Raw genomic sequence first — 14,418 nt, 5'->3', positions numbered from 1 at the left:
TCGTATGTCAGATATGAAAAAATATAATCGAAGAAAAAGATGTAATGTGCAAAACGTTGCCACGTGTAGAGAGACGTTCGTTTTATGTAAACACTTTCCACTACAAAAGATAATGCTAGTCATAACAAACAACTAGTAAAAGCGAGAAATAACCCGATAAAGATTAGGAAATACCAAAGCGTGTATTGTTATAGAGTGTAGCTAGAAAGTTAAAACACCCACAACGATTAGGAGGTATAGATATTTCAGCCTCTACCCTTTTAACTATGATGCTAAGTCATTAAGTTACGATTTGTGAATGGCATAGCAACGCATGGGCGATAGTTTTTACGCGACACCGGTTTATGAATGAACAAACTATAAATCGAAAACGAGGCTGTTGACAACCCACAACAAAAATGGCCGACCAAGAGCACGTGGATGATTCTGTTACCACTTTCAAAGAGCTTGGAATTAATTCGTGGCTGGTCGATCAGTGTCAGGTGGTCGGGATTTCCAGGCCGACTCCCATACAAATCAACTGCATACCGGAAATTCTGAAAGGTAATGTACGTTTTAAGATATTTGTGAAACAGTACCAGCTGTGGGTTTGTTGCTAGACTACATCTGCTTACAACTCCAATGTTGTTTACACCAACACGTGCTTTTTCCTCCCCAATTTGATCAGGTGTTAAATTAAAAATTCTTTTCTGACAGTTAAAATAAATGATTTTAACATATGTATGATACCCTGAAATATTTGTATTCGTAGAACTGGTTATGTTTTAAGGTTTCGTTTATTTCAGTGTTAATTAAGAAACTTTTTTAATTCAATGAATATTTGATACAACACTCGCCTAAGTTTAAGATATACTTAAAAACTTTCTTAAATATGTATATATATATATATATAATCAAGAAGATTTGTAAAAGATTAATAGTAGCTCTTGTTTTATTGGTTTTGTTTTACTGTTGGTTGCCACGTTATTTTGTTCTGGAATTTGCAAAAATTGTATCTGTGACATACTGGGTTAGATTAAATCAATTACGCACTTTCCCTCAAAATTTGTGGCCCTGTACCCAATTACTAAGCTACTAAAACTTGGGGGTGTATACTTTATTTGGCCGGCTTTCGGAATATCTCTCTGCTTCATGGGAAAGAAAGTGGTCCGGAAGTGGTTAGATTTTCACAGAGACCCGTTATATTTACTTTGGAATTGTGATCTATGTAAAGCGCGTATTTGAGAGCTTGAAGTGTGTGGTGTTACATTGAGAGCTTGAAGTGTGTAGGTGTTACATCAGATAAATGTAAACAAATGAGCAGTGACTATGAATAAGAAGGAAGTGAAGGAAGTTTGATTGGCACCAATTAACCGCAATTCGTTTTACATTTCTCATATGTACTCCCTCAGCTATAGGCATACCTGGTGAAGAGGTCGAGGGTACAATGTGGCTGACGAGAGGAATGAGTTGGGAGTGTTTGAACCCGTGTGGCCCGACGCTAGTCAGCTTTGAAGAGCAGATATCACCGTAGAAACAGTAGAAAAGGCTGTGTGGTGTGATAGCACGCTTATGGGTCAGAGTGGTCTTTTATAGAATGCAATCTGGGATGTCTGTATGTGAAGTAGTAGTAGTAATAGTAGTTGTTGTTGCTCCTTGCAGGTGTCATTTTGAGTTTTGTAAAGCTGTTGGTGTTACTGAAGAGGATGACTAACCTTTGTGATGCAGTATTTACTATGTTGAGGAAGTTTGATAACCAGTTGGAAGGTTCCATAATGATGTTGAGGTCTAGCATTTTCTCCATAATTGTGGGTTCTGGCTATATTCAGTACATGTTTACAGGGTGGCGAGGTAATACAATTGTGTTGTGATTGTACCTTTGGGCTGTTGAAGAAGACAAGATTGGATTCATCCCGTTGGAGGATGTCTCTGAGCTCTCTGTTCACAGCATCTGTACAGTTTTGGTGTGAGGTGTTAAGATTCATGTGGATGATGTTTGGGTGTGGAAAATTATGGAAGAGAAATGGTTGTTCCATCCTCATAGCATTAGGCATTGTTAGGGTGATATCAAGTATTGTAACTCATTGCTGTATTAGAAGAAGAGTGTTTTGGACAATGTGCAACCTTGAGGCATGCTATAGTTGAAATGTTTGCCTGTTGGAATTGCATTAACACTTGCTTTGATGATCTCATTTGACAAGAAACAAGAAAAGGATGGAATTCACAGGCATGTAGTTTTGCTTGGAAGTTTGCATGCCAAGCATAGACGAATGCTGAGATCGTTGTTGTCGTCATTTAACGTCAGCTTTCCATGCTAGTATGTGTTGGACGATTTGACTGAGGACTGGCGAACTAGATGGCTGCACCAGGCTCCAGTTTGATCTGGCAGAGTTTTTACAGCTGGATGCCTTTCCTAATGCCAGCCACTCTGAGAGTGTAGTGGGTGTTTTTATGTGCCACCGGCACGAAGACCAGACAGGCGGTACTGGCAACGGTCACTGAAAATCGTGTTTCTTTTTTTTTTTACATGTCATCTGCACACTGGCACAAGTGCCAGTAAGGTGGCACATAATGTTGAACTAGTGAGTGATATACTTGAGTAGGTCTTCAATAGATCTGGCCTAACAAAAGCTACACTGATCATTAAGAAGAGAGAAAGATTCTAAATATTGCAGAAGGCTGTTATTAAAGGTTTGCTTCATCACCTTTGAGTTATTGGAAGTGAATGCAATTGGATAATGTTTGTGTTAAAGTGATGCCTTTTGAGATTGGGGTTCGAGATACATTGGAATATATCACTACTGATTGTGAATGAAAGATTTTGCAGAAGTTCATAAGGATAGGAGTTAATTCTAGCTTGAATTGTTTAAGGGCGATAGAAGAAACATTGTTAAGGCTTGTAATCTTAGTGTTTTGAAGTGACTGGAGATGCTTTCGTACCACATGCACGTATGATGTGTGTATGTATATGGATGGAAGCACTCCATCGGTTACGACGACGGTTCCGGTTGATCCGAATCAACGGAACAGCCTGCTCGTGAAATTAACGTGTAAGTGGCTGAGCACTCCACAGACACGTGCACCCTTAACGTAGTTCTCGGGGATATTCAGCGTGACACAGAGAGTGACAAGGCTGGCCCCTTGAAATACAGGTACAACAGAAACAGGAAGTAAGAGTGAGAGAAAGTTGTGGTGAAAGAGTACAGCAGGGATCACCACCATCCCCTGCCGGAGCCTCGTGGAGCTTTTAAATGTTTTCGCTCAATAAACACTCACAACACCCAGTCTGGGAATCGAAACTGCGATCCTATGATCGCGAGTCCACTGCCCTAACCACTGGGCCATTACGCCTCCACTGTGTATGTATAGATACATGTGCTCATACATGTGGTGGTGAGGCTGGTGGAATGGAAAGCGACTGTTTTGGAGGAGAGTTAACTTGGTGTGCAGATTCAGATGCAAATAAGCTAGCAAATATGGAGGCTTTCTCTCTAGGGCTTCTGCTTACACGTCCATAATGTTTGAGAAGTGAAAGTAAAGAGGATTTTGAAAAGTCATTAGAGATCTGTTTTGGCAAGAGAACCAAAGGATTGACTGCAGTTTGGCAGACCATGTAACGCATGAAGATCTTAACGTTTTGCTTGGTGGCCTTACAGGAGTTGTGTTGACTGCGTAAAAGCTGTCTAATTGGAATGTCATGTAGGCTGTGTCCTTTGCCTGCAGTGTGGTTATAACTGAATCACTGGAGGCTGAGGGATCTAGAGAGATATGCCAAAAAGGATTAATTCAATCCACTTGCTAAGCTGTTTCTGATGGTTCAGAGGTAAAACGTGTTACCTGGGATGGGTAGAGCAGAACTCATAGGATGCTGCAAGTCAGCCGACATGAAGTGCCATAAGGCCTATTGCATAGTGTTTTGTTATGGGGTGCAATGTGGTCATTATTTCTTTGGTAGGGATTAAATTTGGAGGAGGGGAGGGAGAGAGATAAACCCTTTTGTTGCCTTAATTCTATCGAAACACTTAGTGTTTCTTTCAATTAATTTTAAATATAACGAAGAATTTAGTAAAGTGACTTAGTTATCATTTAGCTAATGTTGGGAACATAAATTGTGATTTAGTTTCTGTGGAAGATTTTAAGTCAGAACTTTTGAAAACAAGACATTTGTACTATAGAGCCAGAGATGGTTTCAGGCAGGTTGGTATCAAAGGGGTTAAGGATGTTTGGAGTGGCTGTGCATCAGTCAGGGATATACAGAGGGCATGAAACTAATTATTGATGTAGAGAGTTAACTTATTTGTCTCCATATTTCTCTTGAAATACATTTTTGTTTCAGTTAATTTCTAAAAAGACAAATCTAATAAACTAACCTTCTCCTCAAAAAGCTGGTGTTTGGAACTATCATAAAATTTTGACAGAAGGCTTTAATTTAAAGCATTTGAAGACAAGAAGTTTGTGCCATAAAATAAAGAGTAAATAAGTTAAAGATTGTTAAGATTCAGTTTCTGCATTGGCACTTTAGTGTGGGATTAGTATGAGAGACAAATGGAGTTGTGAGTAGTCTTGTGGTTGATGTCTTCAGAGCGTGGAATTACGTGAGATGACTGTCTTCTGCAAATGAAGAGATATGGTTGAAGAGTTGTTGATTGATGGATTTATAGAATGGTTGAGAAAGTAAATTTATATAAAGTGGTGAAGGGAACTCTTGAGATATATTTAGAGGTGGGAAGTAAGTGGAAATCTTTGTTCTTTAATAACAGGAAGAATATCTACAGATGCATTGACCCTATTGTTCAGAGTGAAGCTACAGTATAGAGTGGAACCTGGTCAGCAGAGACAGACCATAGATAAACAGTGATAGTGTCTTGGAGGACAACAGAATGTGTGGTTTGTCTATAAACGGTGATGTGTACCTGTGTGTGGGGTGTCTAAGTTGGATAGGAATCAATGGTTACTAGAGAAGGGAGAATTCTGCATGGGCTTAACCCTCTAGCATTCAGATTACTTTGTCAGATGTATTCACAATCATCATCATTTAGCGTCCGCTTTCCATGCTAGCATGGGTTGGACAGTTCAACTGGGGTCTGTGAAGTCAGAAGGCTGCACCAGGCCCAGTCTGATCTGGCAATGTTTCTACGGCTGGATGCCCTTCCTAATGCCAACCAGTCCGTGAGTGTAGTGGGTGCTTTTTATGTGCCACTGGCACAGGTGCTAGACGGGGCTGGCCACGGTCGAGTGGTGCATTTTACGTGCCACCGGCATGGGGGCCAGGCGAGGCTGGCAACGGCCACGATCGGATGGTGCTTTTTACGTGCCACGTTTTAGATTAATCATGCATCATCTTGTAGCTATGAGATTTCAATGATGTGATTGTTTCTTTTTGAATGACATAGAGTAGGTGTGTGAGGCTGGATCTGGCTGTTTTGAACATAAAGTAGGTGAATGATTAGCTTGGCCCAAAAAATAATGGGTTTGCACCTAGAAAGTTCCCCTCTCAGGCACAAGTCTATGTAAGGTTGTTTATGAAGACCAACAGTCGCCCATGCATATCAGCCACCCCTCTCCAATTAATGTTATCCAAGGGAAAGGCAAAGGCCGATACAGTTTGGCATAACTCATTTCTACGACTGAGTGAACTGGAGCAACATGAAATAAAGTCTCTTGCTCAAGGACACAACACCCAGTCCAGTCTAGGAACTGAACTCACTACCTCTTGATTGCGAGCCTGATGCTGTAACTACTGAGGGTTTAGTATTACTTCTTGACCATAAAGTGAGTTTGGAGGGTGTTGTTCACTGAATTCTTGATAACATAAAGACAGGAGCCATGTCTTAATGTTGGCTACTGAGCAATCACCGGTATTCAAGGCCCAAGAGGGGATGTATTAAACCGAGTGATGTAATGAGCTTAAACCCTGCCCTCATTCACCAAAGGAAGAATCTTCCAAACCATACACTATTTGACTACATTAACTACAGCACCTAGATAATAGGAGGACTGAGGGGTCAAACGACATGTGCATATAATGTAGATATACACATATCATCATCATCGTCATCATAATCGTTTAACATCCGTTTTCCGTGCTAGCATGGGTTGGACAGTTCGACCGGGGTCTGGGAAGCCAGGAGGCTGCACCAGGCTCCAGTCTGATCTGGCAGTGTTTCTGCAGCTGGATGCCCTTCCTAACGCCAACGACTCCGTGAGTGTAGTGGGTGCTTTTTAGGTGCCAGGGGAGGCTGGCAGTGGCCACGACCGGTTGGTGCTTTTTGCGTGCCACCGGCACAGAAGCCAGTCAAGGCAGTGCTGACATCGGCCACGTTCGGATGGTGGTTTTTACGTGCCACCGGCATACACATATGTATATATACATAAATATATATGCATGTAGTCATAAACATCAGTCATTTTTGAAAAAGCAGTGTGATCAGAGAAATACTATGAAGATGTGCATACATGAAGATACTAATGTAAATCCATTAGTATTTATATATTATCAAATGTTTCCAAAATTGCTGCGGATGTTCAGTCACACATTTCAGTGACTGTTCAAATTATTATTAATATTACTTTCTTCACTATCATCATCAACTTTATTGTTGTAACATTTTGTTACACAGAATGAAACTTAGCAATTTTTTTTTTTTTTTTTTTAGAGGAAGTGAAAACTGTTAATCTATTTATCAAGCACAATTCTCTATTTAAGTTGTAAATTACTTCCCTTTTTTTTTCCTGTTATTTAATGGATGTAAAATCTGGTGGGGGGAAAAAACAAAAACCCTCACACACATACATAAAAAAAAATATACTTAAGAGAAGATGGAATTTCCGACTGGAATAAAAATTTGTTTTGATGTTGCATAATTGGTGCGAAACAGAGATAAAACTCAGTTGATTGATAAAATGCACTTTCATGAATGAAACTGATTTTTGTAAAGTTATTTTTATGTCAAATATTCATTTACAATTGTATATACGTTCGGTAATTTTACTGAAAGTCAAACAGAAATCCGCATAGATCATTGGTTTTTTTACCAAGTAAATTGATTTGAAATTAAGAATTTCCTGTTGAGTAGCTTGCTTACTAACCACATGGTTCCGGGTTCAGTCCCACTGCGTGGCACCTTGGGCAAGTGTCTTCTACTGTAGCCTTGGGCCGACCAAAGCCTTGTGAGTGGATTTGGTAGACGGAAACTGAAAGAAGCCTGTCGTATATATGTATATATATGTGTGTGTGTTTGTCCCCCAACATCACTTGCCAACTGATGCTGGTGTGTTTACGTCCCCGTAACTTAGAGGTTCAGCAAAAGAGACCGATAGAATAAGTACTAGGCTTCCAAAGAATAAGTCCTGGGGTCGATTTGCTTGACTAAAGGCGGTGCTCCAGCATGGCCGCAGTCAAATGACAAACAATTAAAAGCGTATATGTTCTGATAATTTTCATTTCAGTTTTTCTCTCTCTCTAATTATTCCCACCTACCTTTATATAGTGAATCTGCCCCTTCTACGGCAAGGCAGCTGTCCTTGTCCCTTTATCATATTTTAACCTTTCAACACTTAACATAAATCTATCTCCATTTCTACTGCACCCCCCCCCCCACTTGGTTGTGGGAGCATTTTTGCATTCTTTGTCTTGTAAGTTACTTGGTGATTTCACTGGTGCCACTGTGGCAACCAAGCTCTCAGTTTCTCTGTGTGACATCATCAAGTTTTGTTTGATAATAAACATGAATGTTAGTATTTATAAGTTGGTATGAATGTCGGTATTCATATCTACTTTGCAGTGACATGACCAATCTGCCCTTTTTCACTCAATCATTTGCACCCTTGCTCTGTGTGTTTGTATTTGTTTTAACCCTTTCGTGACCAACCTGGCTGAAACTGGCTCTGGCTCTATAGTACAAATGTCTTGTTTTCATAAGTTTTGAATTAAAATCTTTCACCAAAGTTTAGTCACAATTTATGATCCTAACACTAAGCTTATTGATGACTAAGTTATTTTACTAAATTCTTTGTTATATTTCAAATAATTGAAAGAAGCACAGAGCATCTCAAAATAAATACGGTAACGAAAGGGTTAATGCATGTGATGAATTTAAAGTTCAGTGTATGATTCAGAAGCTATGTAGCAAGCAGTCTGCTCCCCCCACCCACCTTTTTTTAAAAATCCCTTAGCATTCAGATTACTCTGTCAAATGTAATGCTTATTTATTCATATTGATTTGAATCAAGCATTATCTTGTAACCTTTTGATTTTAATGATGTAATTGTTTATGTTCAAAATGACATTGTGGGCTAGATGCAAGACACCAGATCTGGCCAATTCGAACATAAAGCAAGTTGAATATTTTGGCCAGGTATGGCTGGATTAAATGCTTAAAAGTTTAAATCTTGTATTCAACTAAAGAACTGTGACTTTATCTAGTAGTGTATTGAAAAAAATGTGATGCTTTAGTTTTAACTCTTCAGCATTTAATCCAGCCTTACCCGGGCAAAATAATTTACTTGTTTTATATTCACACTGACCAGATCCAACCTCTTACACTTACCCAACAATGTCATTCTAAAAATATACAAACACACCATTGAAATCTTGAAGCTACAAGGTAATGTTTGATTAATTCAAAGCAATGTAAGAGCCATACATTTGACAACAAATATGAATGCTTTAGTTTTAAACTCTTCATTGCAATTCAGCTTACTTGGTCAATAGATATAACCTACTTCAGGTTACACACTTGGGTTGGGAAAGAAAAAATTTAATACCATTTAGTAGTTGTGAATAGGCGTAGAAGTGGCTGTGTGGTAAGTAGCTTGACAACTGATGCTGGTGTGTTTGCTTACCCGTAACTTAGCGGTTCAACAAAAAGAGACCGATAGAATAAATACTAGGCTTACAAAGAATAAGTCCTGGGGTCGATTTGTTCGACTAAAGGCGATGCTCCAGCATGGCCACAGTCAAATGACTTAAACAAGTAAAAAGAGTAAAGAGTGCGGACTCATAATTTTTAGATTTAGTAAAACCCAATGCACGTTATATCTGAATACTTGTGTATTTGAATTGTAATCATGCTTCTTTTTCATTCTGACATGGGAGAACTACAGGAAACTTGCTTGATTGTTGACATTGCTAATTTTATCACAGAAAATTCATCATTTTTTTATTTTACATTTACAAAATATAAAAAAAAAAAACTAAATGTGATTCTTTAAGGCTTACCAAAATTAATATCTAAACATGATTTCTTGGTGTTTAACTCTTTAGTGTTCGCATTATTCTACCAAAATTAATCCCTTTTTTTATCCACTTTGTTTTGAACTAATCATGCATTATCTTGTAGCTTTGAGATTTTGATGAGGTAGCTGTTAATTTTTAAAACGATATTGTAGGGTTGGTGTGAGAGACCAGATCTGGCCAGTTTGAACATAAAACAGGCAGAATACTTTTGGCCGGATATGGCCAGTTTAAATGCTAAAGGGTTAAGTTAAAGCTGTTTGCTGTTAAGTGAAACCTTTTTAATTATTTGCAAAACATAGGAAAAAACATGTATTTTATTAGGTTTTTTTTTCATATTTAAAGCATTCTTAAAAAAGGAAAATGATGAAAACAACATATCACAACATTAAATTTTGTTAACAAAAATTGAAATTTCACATATGATGTTTAAAAAAAAAATATTATATATACATTAATGTGTCCTTTTCTCTTTTATATACTCCATATTGATTCATTTTCAAAATGGCTTTTTATTTTTCCCATTGTGAAATGTGTCACATGTGAAAATGTGAAATATGCGAATAATATTTTATGTCTTTTCTTTTTTTTTTTTATTCTGCACTTTTATGATGGGAAAATTATGAATGAATTAACTGCCATGATTTTCAAAGTAAAAATTAGATAAACAAAACTGATACAAAAAAGCTGTTGCATGTGTGTGTGCGTGTGTGTGTGTGTGTGTGTGCTTGCGCACATATGTGATCAGATACAAAAAAAAAACACTTGTATTCTCTCCTGAGTTTTAACCCCCAAAAATCTTTGAAAAGGAAACGAGATATGTTTACTGATATAGAAAGTAAACATTGATCCATAACCCGTGGCCTTCTACATGGGATGGAGCCGGCCTACGTATGCATACCTTCCCTTCTTGGGACGCAAAACTCTACTTGTGAAGACCCGTTGAGGCAAGTGAGGATCAGAATGGAAATCGATCAATGGAAATTGCAGATGTGTTACCAGTGCCGGTGGCATGTAAGAGAACCTTCCGTTTCGCGACCGTTGCCAGCCTCGCCTGGCCCTCGTGCCGGTGGCACATAAAAAGCACCATCCGTTCGTGGCCGTTTGCCAGCTCTGTCTGGCACCTGTGCGGGTGGCACGTAAAAAGCACCCACTACACTCTCGGAGTGGTTGGCGTTAGGAAGGGCATCCAGCTGTAGAAACACTGCCAGATTTGACTGGGCCTGATGAAGCCTTCTGGCTTCACAGACCCCAGTAGAACCGTCCAACCCATGCTAGCATGGAGAACGGACGCTAAACGATGATGATGATGATTCTATCTTGAATATTACACATGAATATCTCAATATATGTTTTATCTGTCTCACTAAATTTGAAGTATTTTTCTTATTTGTTACGTCATTTTCTGTATTTGTATGAATAAGCAAACTTTTTTTTTCATATCATTTGCCATTAAATGCCTTAAGCATTTAAACTGGCCGTATCCTGTTTTATGTTCAAACCAGCCAGATCTGGTCTCAAACACCAATCCGACCATGTCATTCTAAAAATTAAGTTACATTGCCACATTCTCAAAGCTACAAGATCATCATCATCGTTTAATGTCCTTTATCCGTGCTAGCATGGGTTGGACGGTTCAACCGGGGTCTGGGAAGCCAGGAGGCTGCACTAGGTTCCAGTCTGATCTGGCAGTGTTTCTACAGCTGGATGCCCTACCTAACGCCGACCACTCCGTGAGTGTAGTGGGTGCTTTTTACGTGCCACCGGCACAGGTCCCAGGGGAGGCTGGCAATGGACATGATTAGTTGGTGCTTTTTACGTGCCACCGGCACGGAATCCAGTCAAGGTGGCACTGGCATTGGCCATGTTTGTATGGTGCTTTTTACGTGCCATCAGCACAGGTATCACAACTACAATTTCCACTTGATTTTTATTTTGATGTTGATGTACTCAATAGGTCTCCTCAAGCACAGCAGGCCATCCTGCGAACCGAGGTACTTTTGATGGGCTGGGGCTGGCAGGAAACAGCCATGAACTCATGTTATTTGTCGGGTCTTCGCAGTCACAGAAGTCTCGGTCTTTTGTCATTGCCTCTGTGAGGCCCAATGTTCGAAGATCATGCTTGACCACCTCATCCCATGTCTTCCTGGGTCTACCTCTACCCCGGATTCCTTCAACTGTTTGGGAGTGGCACTTTTTCACACATCTCTCTTCATCCATCTGTAGTAAATGACCATACCAGCACAAACGTCTCTCTTGCATGCCACATCTGATGCTTCTTATGTCTCTAGCATTTCTCTCAGGGCATTTACACTCTGTCTTGTATGCACACTGACATTACACATCCAGCGGATCATACTAGCTTCATTTCTTTCAAGCCTATGCATGTCCTCCGCAGTCACAGCCCAGGTTTCACTACCATGAAGCATGGCAGTTTGCACACATGCATCGTACACTCTACCTTTCACTCTGAGCAAGAGGCCCTTTGTCATAAAAATAATCATACTACATCTACGAAGTGTCAGTATCAAGCTGTGCTTCGAATCCAAAGTTGTGAGAGAACGAGAAGAGGTTTATTAGATTTTATATTAAACACATTCGCAGAAAAGTGGATCCAATGGTTAATTGTAATCCATGAAATCCTGTGGCTACAAAAAAATGTTGATCCATAAATGCTGTCTGAGATGGAGAATGATGCTTCTAGATATTCTATTATTTGAATATATCAGATGGAATGCTTTGTGGTATTTGTTCATGTTTGCTGCCTTCTGAGTTCAAATCCCATTTCAGTCAACTTTACCTGCCATCCTTTTGGGTTAAGAGAACCATCCGTACGTGGCCGTAGCTAGCACCGCATCGACTGACCTCCGTGCTGGTGGCACGTAACAAACACCATCCGATCGTGGCCGTTGCCAGCCTCGCCTAGCCTCCGTGCCGGTGGCATGTAAAAGACACCAACCGGGCGTGGCCGTTCGCCAGCCTCGTCTGGCACCTGTGTCGGTGGCACATAAAAAGCACCCACTACACTCACGGAGTGGTTGGCGTTAGGAAGGGCATCCAGCTGTAGAAACACCGCCAGATCTGACTGGGCCTGGTGCAGCCTTCGGGCTTCCCAGACCCCAGTTGAACCGTCCAACCCATGCTAGCATGGAAAGCGGACGTTAAACGACGATGATGATGATGATGATTACCAGTCTGATATGATGGACTGATGGAATGTTAGAGCAGCAGACATGAGGCTTTGTGACATCTGTTTTGTTTTTGTGCTTTCTGAGTTTAATTCTTGTATTCTGCCACTGGTTGGGTGTTGCTGGTTTTTTGACACCTGGCATAAATGGTGATTAGCCTGGGAAGTCCGAAAGTAAGTACCCAAGTATTTTGGCTGATTATTCTCTATGCCAGCATACCAGCTTGTAAGAAAAAAAATCTTTAGCCCATTATCTTGTAGCATCGGGATTTTGGTGATGTGATTGTTTATGTTCAAAATAACATTGTAGGGTAGGTGTGATATGACAGATCTGGCTAGTAGAATATTTTAGCTGGATATGGTTGGTTTAAATGCTAAAGGGTTAAAAGTCCTGTACACTCAGTAAACGAGCAAACATTAGATTAACCCCTTCAGCATTCAGATTACTGTGTCAAATGTAATCCTTATTTATTAACAATAGGCGTAGGAGTGGTTGTGTGGTAAGTATAGGCATAAAGTGGCTGTGTCTTAAGTATAGGCAAAGGAGTGACTTTGTGGTAAGTAGCTTGCTTACCAACCACATGGTTCCGGGTTCAGTCCCTGGCAAGTGTCTTCTACTATAGCCTCGGCCTGACCAAAGCCTTGTGAGTGGATTTGGTAGACGGAAACTGAAAGAAGCCCGTTGTATATATGTGTGTGTATATGTTTGTGTGTCTGTGTTTGTTCCCCGACATTGCTTGACAACCAATGGTGGTGTGTTTACGTCCCTGTAACGTAGCGGTTCTGCAAAAGAGACTGACAGAATAAGTACTAGGCTTACAAAGAATACATCCTGGGGTTGATTTGCTCGACTAAAGGCGGTGCTCCAGCATGGCTGCAGTCGAATGACTGAAACAAGTAAAAGAGAATAAAAGAGAATTGTTGAGAATTAATCTTGCATTATCTTGTATTGTATTATTCATACAAACCTAACTGAGATGAAATATGTCATAAATAACAGTGACAAATGAAATGTGCACCGCTGGAAGTTTGTTGTTGACGGGCAGCGGCAGTAGTTTCATTCAGCCGAATACATGTCATTGATTGGTTGAAGTTGCCGAAGTGCGACAGCTTCGCTACGAAATAGCTTCGTAGGTGTAAACTTTTCTTAGGGGCGCTAAGGGTGAGAGATGTTTTGTATGACGCATTCTGCCAGTGTCCGAGGTCTGGAGGCGTTTAGCTGCAAGAAGTTGTTTTCTATGTCTGTCGGTCAAAAGGTAAAGATCCCATGTATGTTTAGCATATGTAAGTTGTCAAATGAAACTTGGTCAGACCAAGCTCAATTCTCTAGTGCCTACGTGCTAGAAGTTGCAAGACAAACATTCATAATAAGACTCAAGACTCTGGAGAATGATTTTCATTTGAACTGATGTTGAGGTGGTGGTGGTGATGGGGGAGAAAAGGAAAAGGAAAAAAAGCAAACATTTCAAAACTTCATGTCATACATATTAACTCCTTTATTGAGTCTTGTGCAGGCTCTATAATATACATACACACACAAACACAAATGGTCTTGTTCACACTCATAAACACACACATATACGTACATACATATATATGTGATATATATATATATATATATATATATATTTGCATATATATGTGTATATATATGTATATGTGTGTATATATATATTGCATCATCATCATCATCATCATCATCATCGTTTAACGTCCGTTTTCCGCGCTAGCACGGGTTGGACGGTTTCGACCGGGGTCTGGGGAGCTCGGGACTGCCCCAGGCTCCAGTCTAGTCTGGCAGTGTTTCTACAGCTGGATGCCCTTCCTAACGCCAACCACTCCGCGAGTGTAGTGGGTGCTTTTTACGTGCCACCTGCACAGGTGCCAGAGGGGTCTGGCATCGGCCACGTTCGGATGGTGCTTTTTATGTGTGGGGGTGGGGTGCAGAAATATAGGGGAGCACCAGTGGGGAGGGGTGGTTCAGAGAAATGATGACAGGTTCTAGGCAAGTAGAATG

General features: G+C 40.2%; 1 protein-coding gene across 2 annotated transcripts in view; it reads left to right on the top strand.

Annotated features, from left to right (window-relative positions):
- Window positions 1-361: 361 nt before the first annotated feature.
- LOC115232078 (probable ATP-dependent RNA helicase DDX49) overlaps window positions 362-14,418 on the top strand; it is a 700,146-nt gene continuing 686,089 nt past the window's right edge. Inside the window, exon 1 of one of the 2 annotated variants that reach the window (XM_036511346.1) lies at window positions 362-543. In XM_036511346.1, the coding sequence (XP_036367239.1) occupies window positions 399-543 (145 nt within the window). In that variant the 5' untranslated portion in view covers window positions 362-398. The remainder of the gene's footprint in view (window positions 544-14,418) is intronic. The other variant, XM_029801952.2, reaches the window with a different exon arrangement.

The sequence above is a fragment of the Octopus sinensis genome, linkage group LG2 (genome assembly GCF_006345805.1).
Source record: "Octopus sinensis linkage group LG2, ASM634580v1, whole genome shotgun sequence".
Lineage (NCBI taxonomy): Eukaryota > Metazoa > Mollusca > Cephalopoda > Octopoda > Octopodidae > Octopus > Octopus sinensis.
Note: the sequence above shows the minus strand (reverse complement) of the source record. Positions and strands in the feature narration are given on the sequence as shown.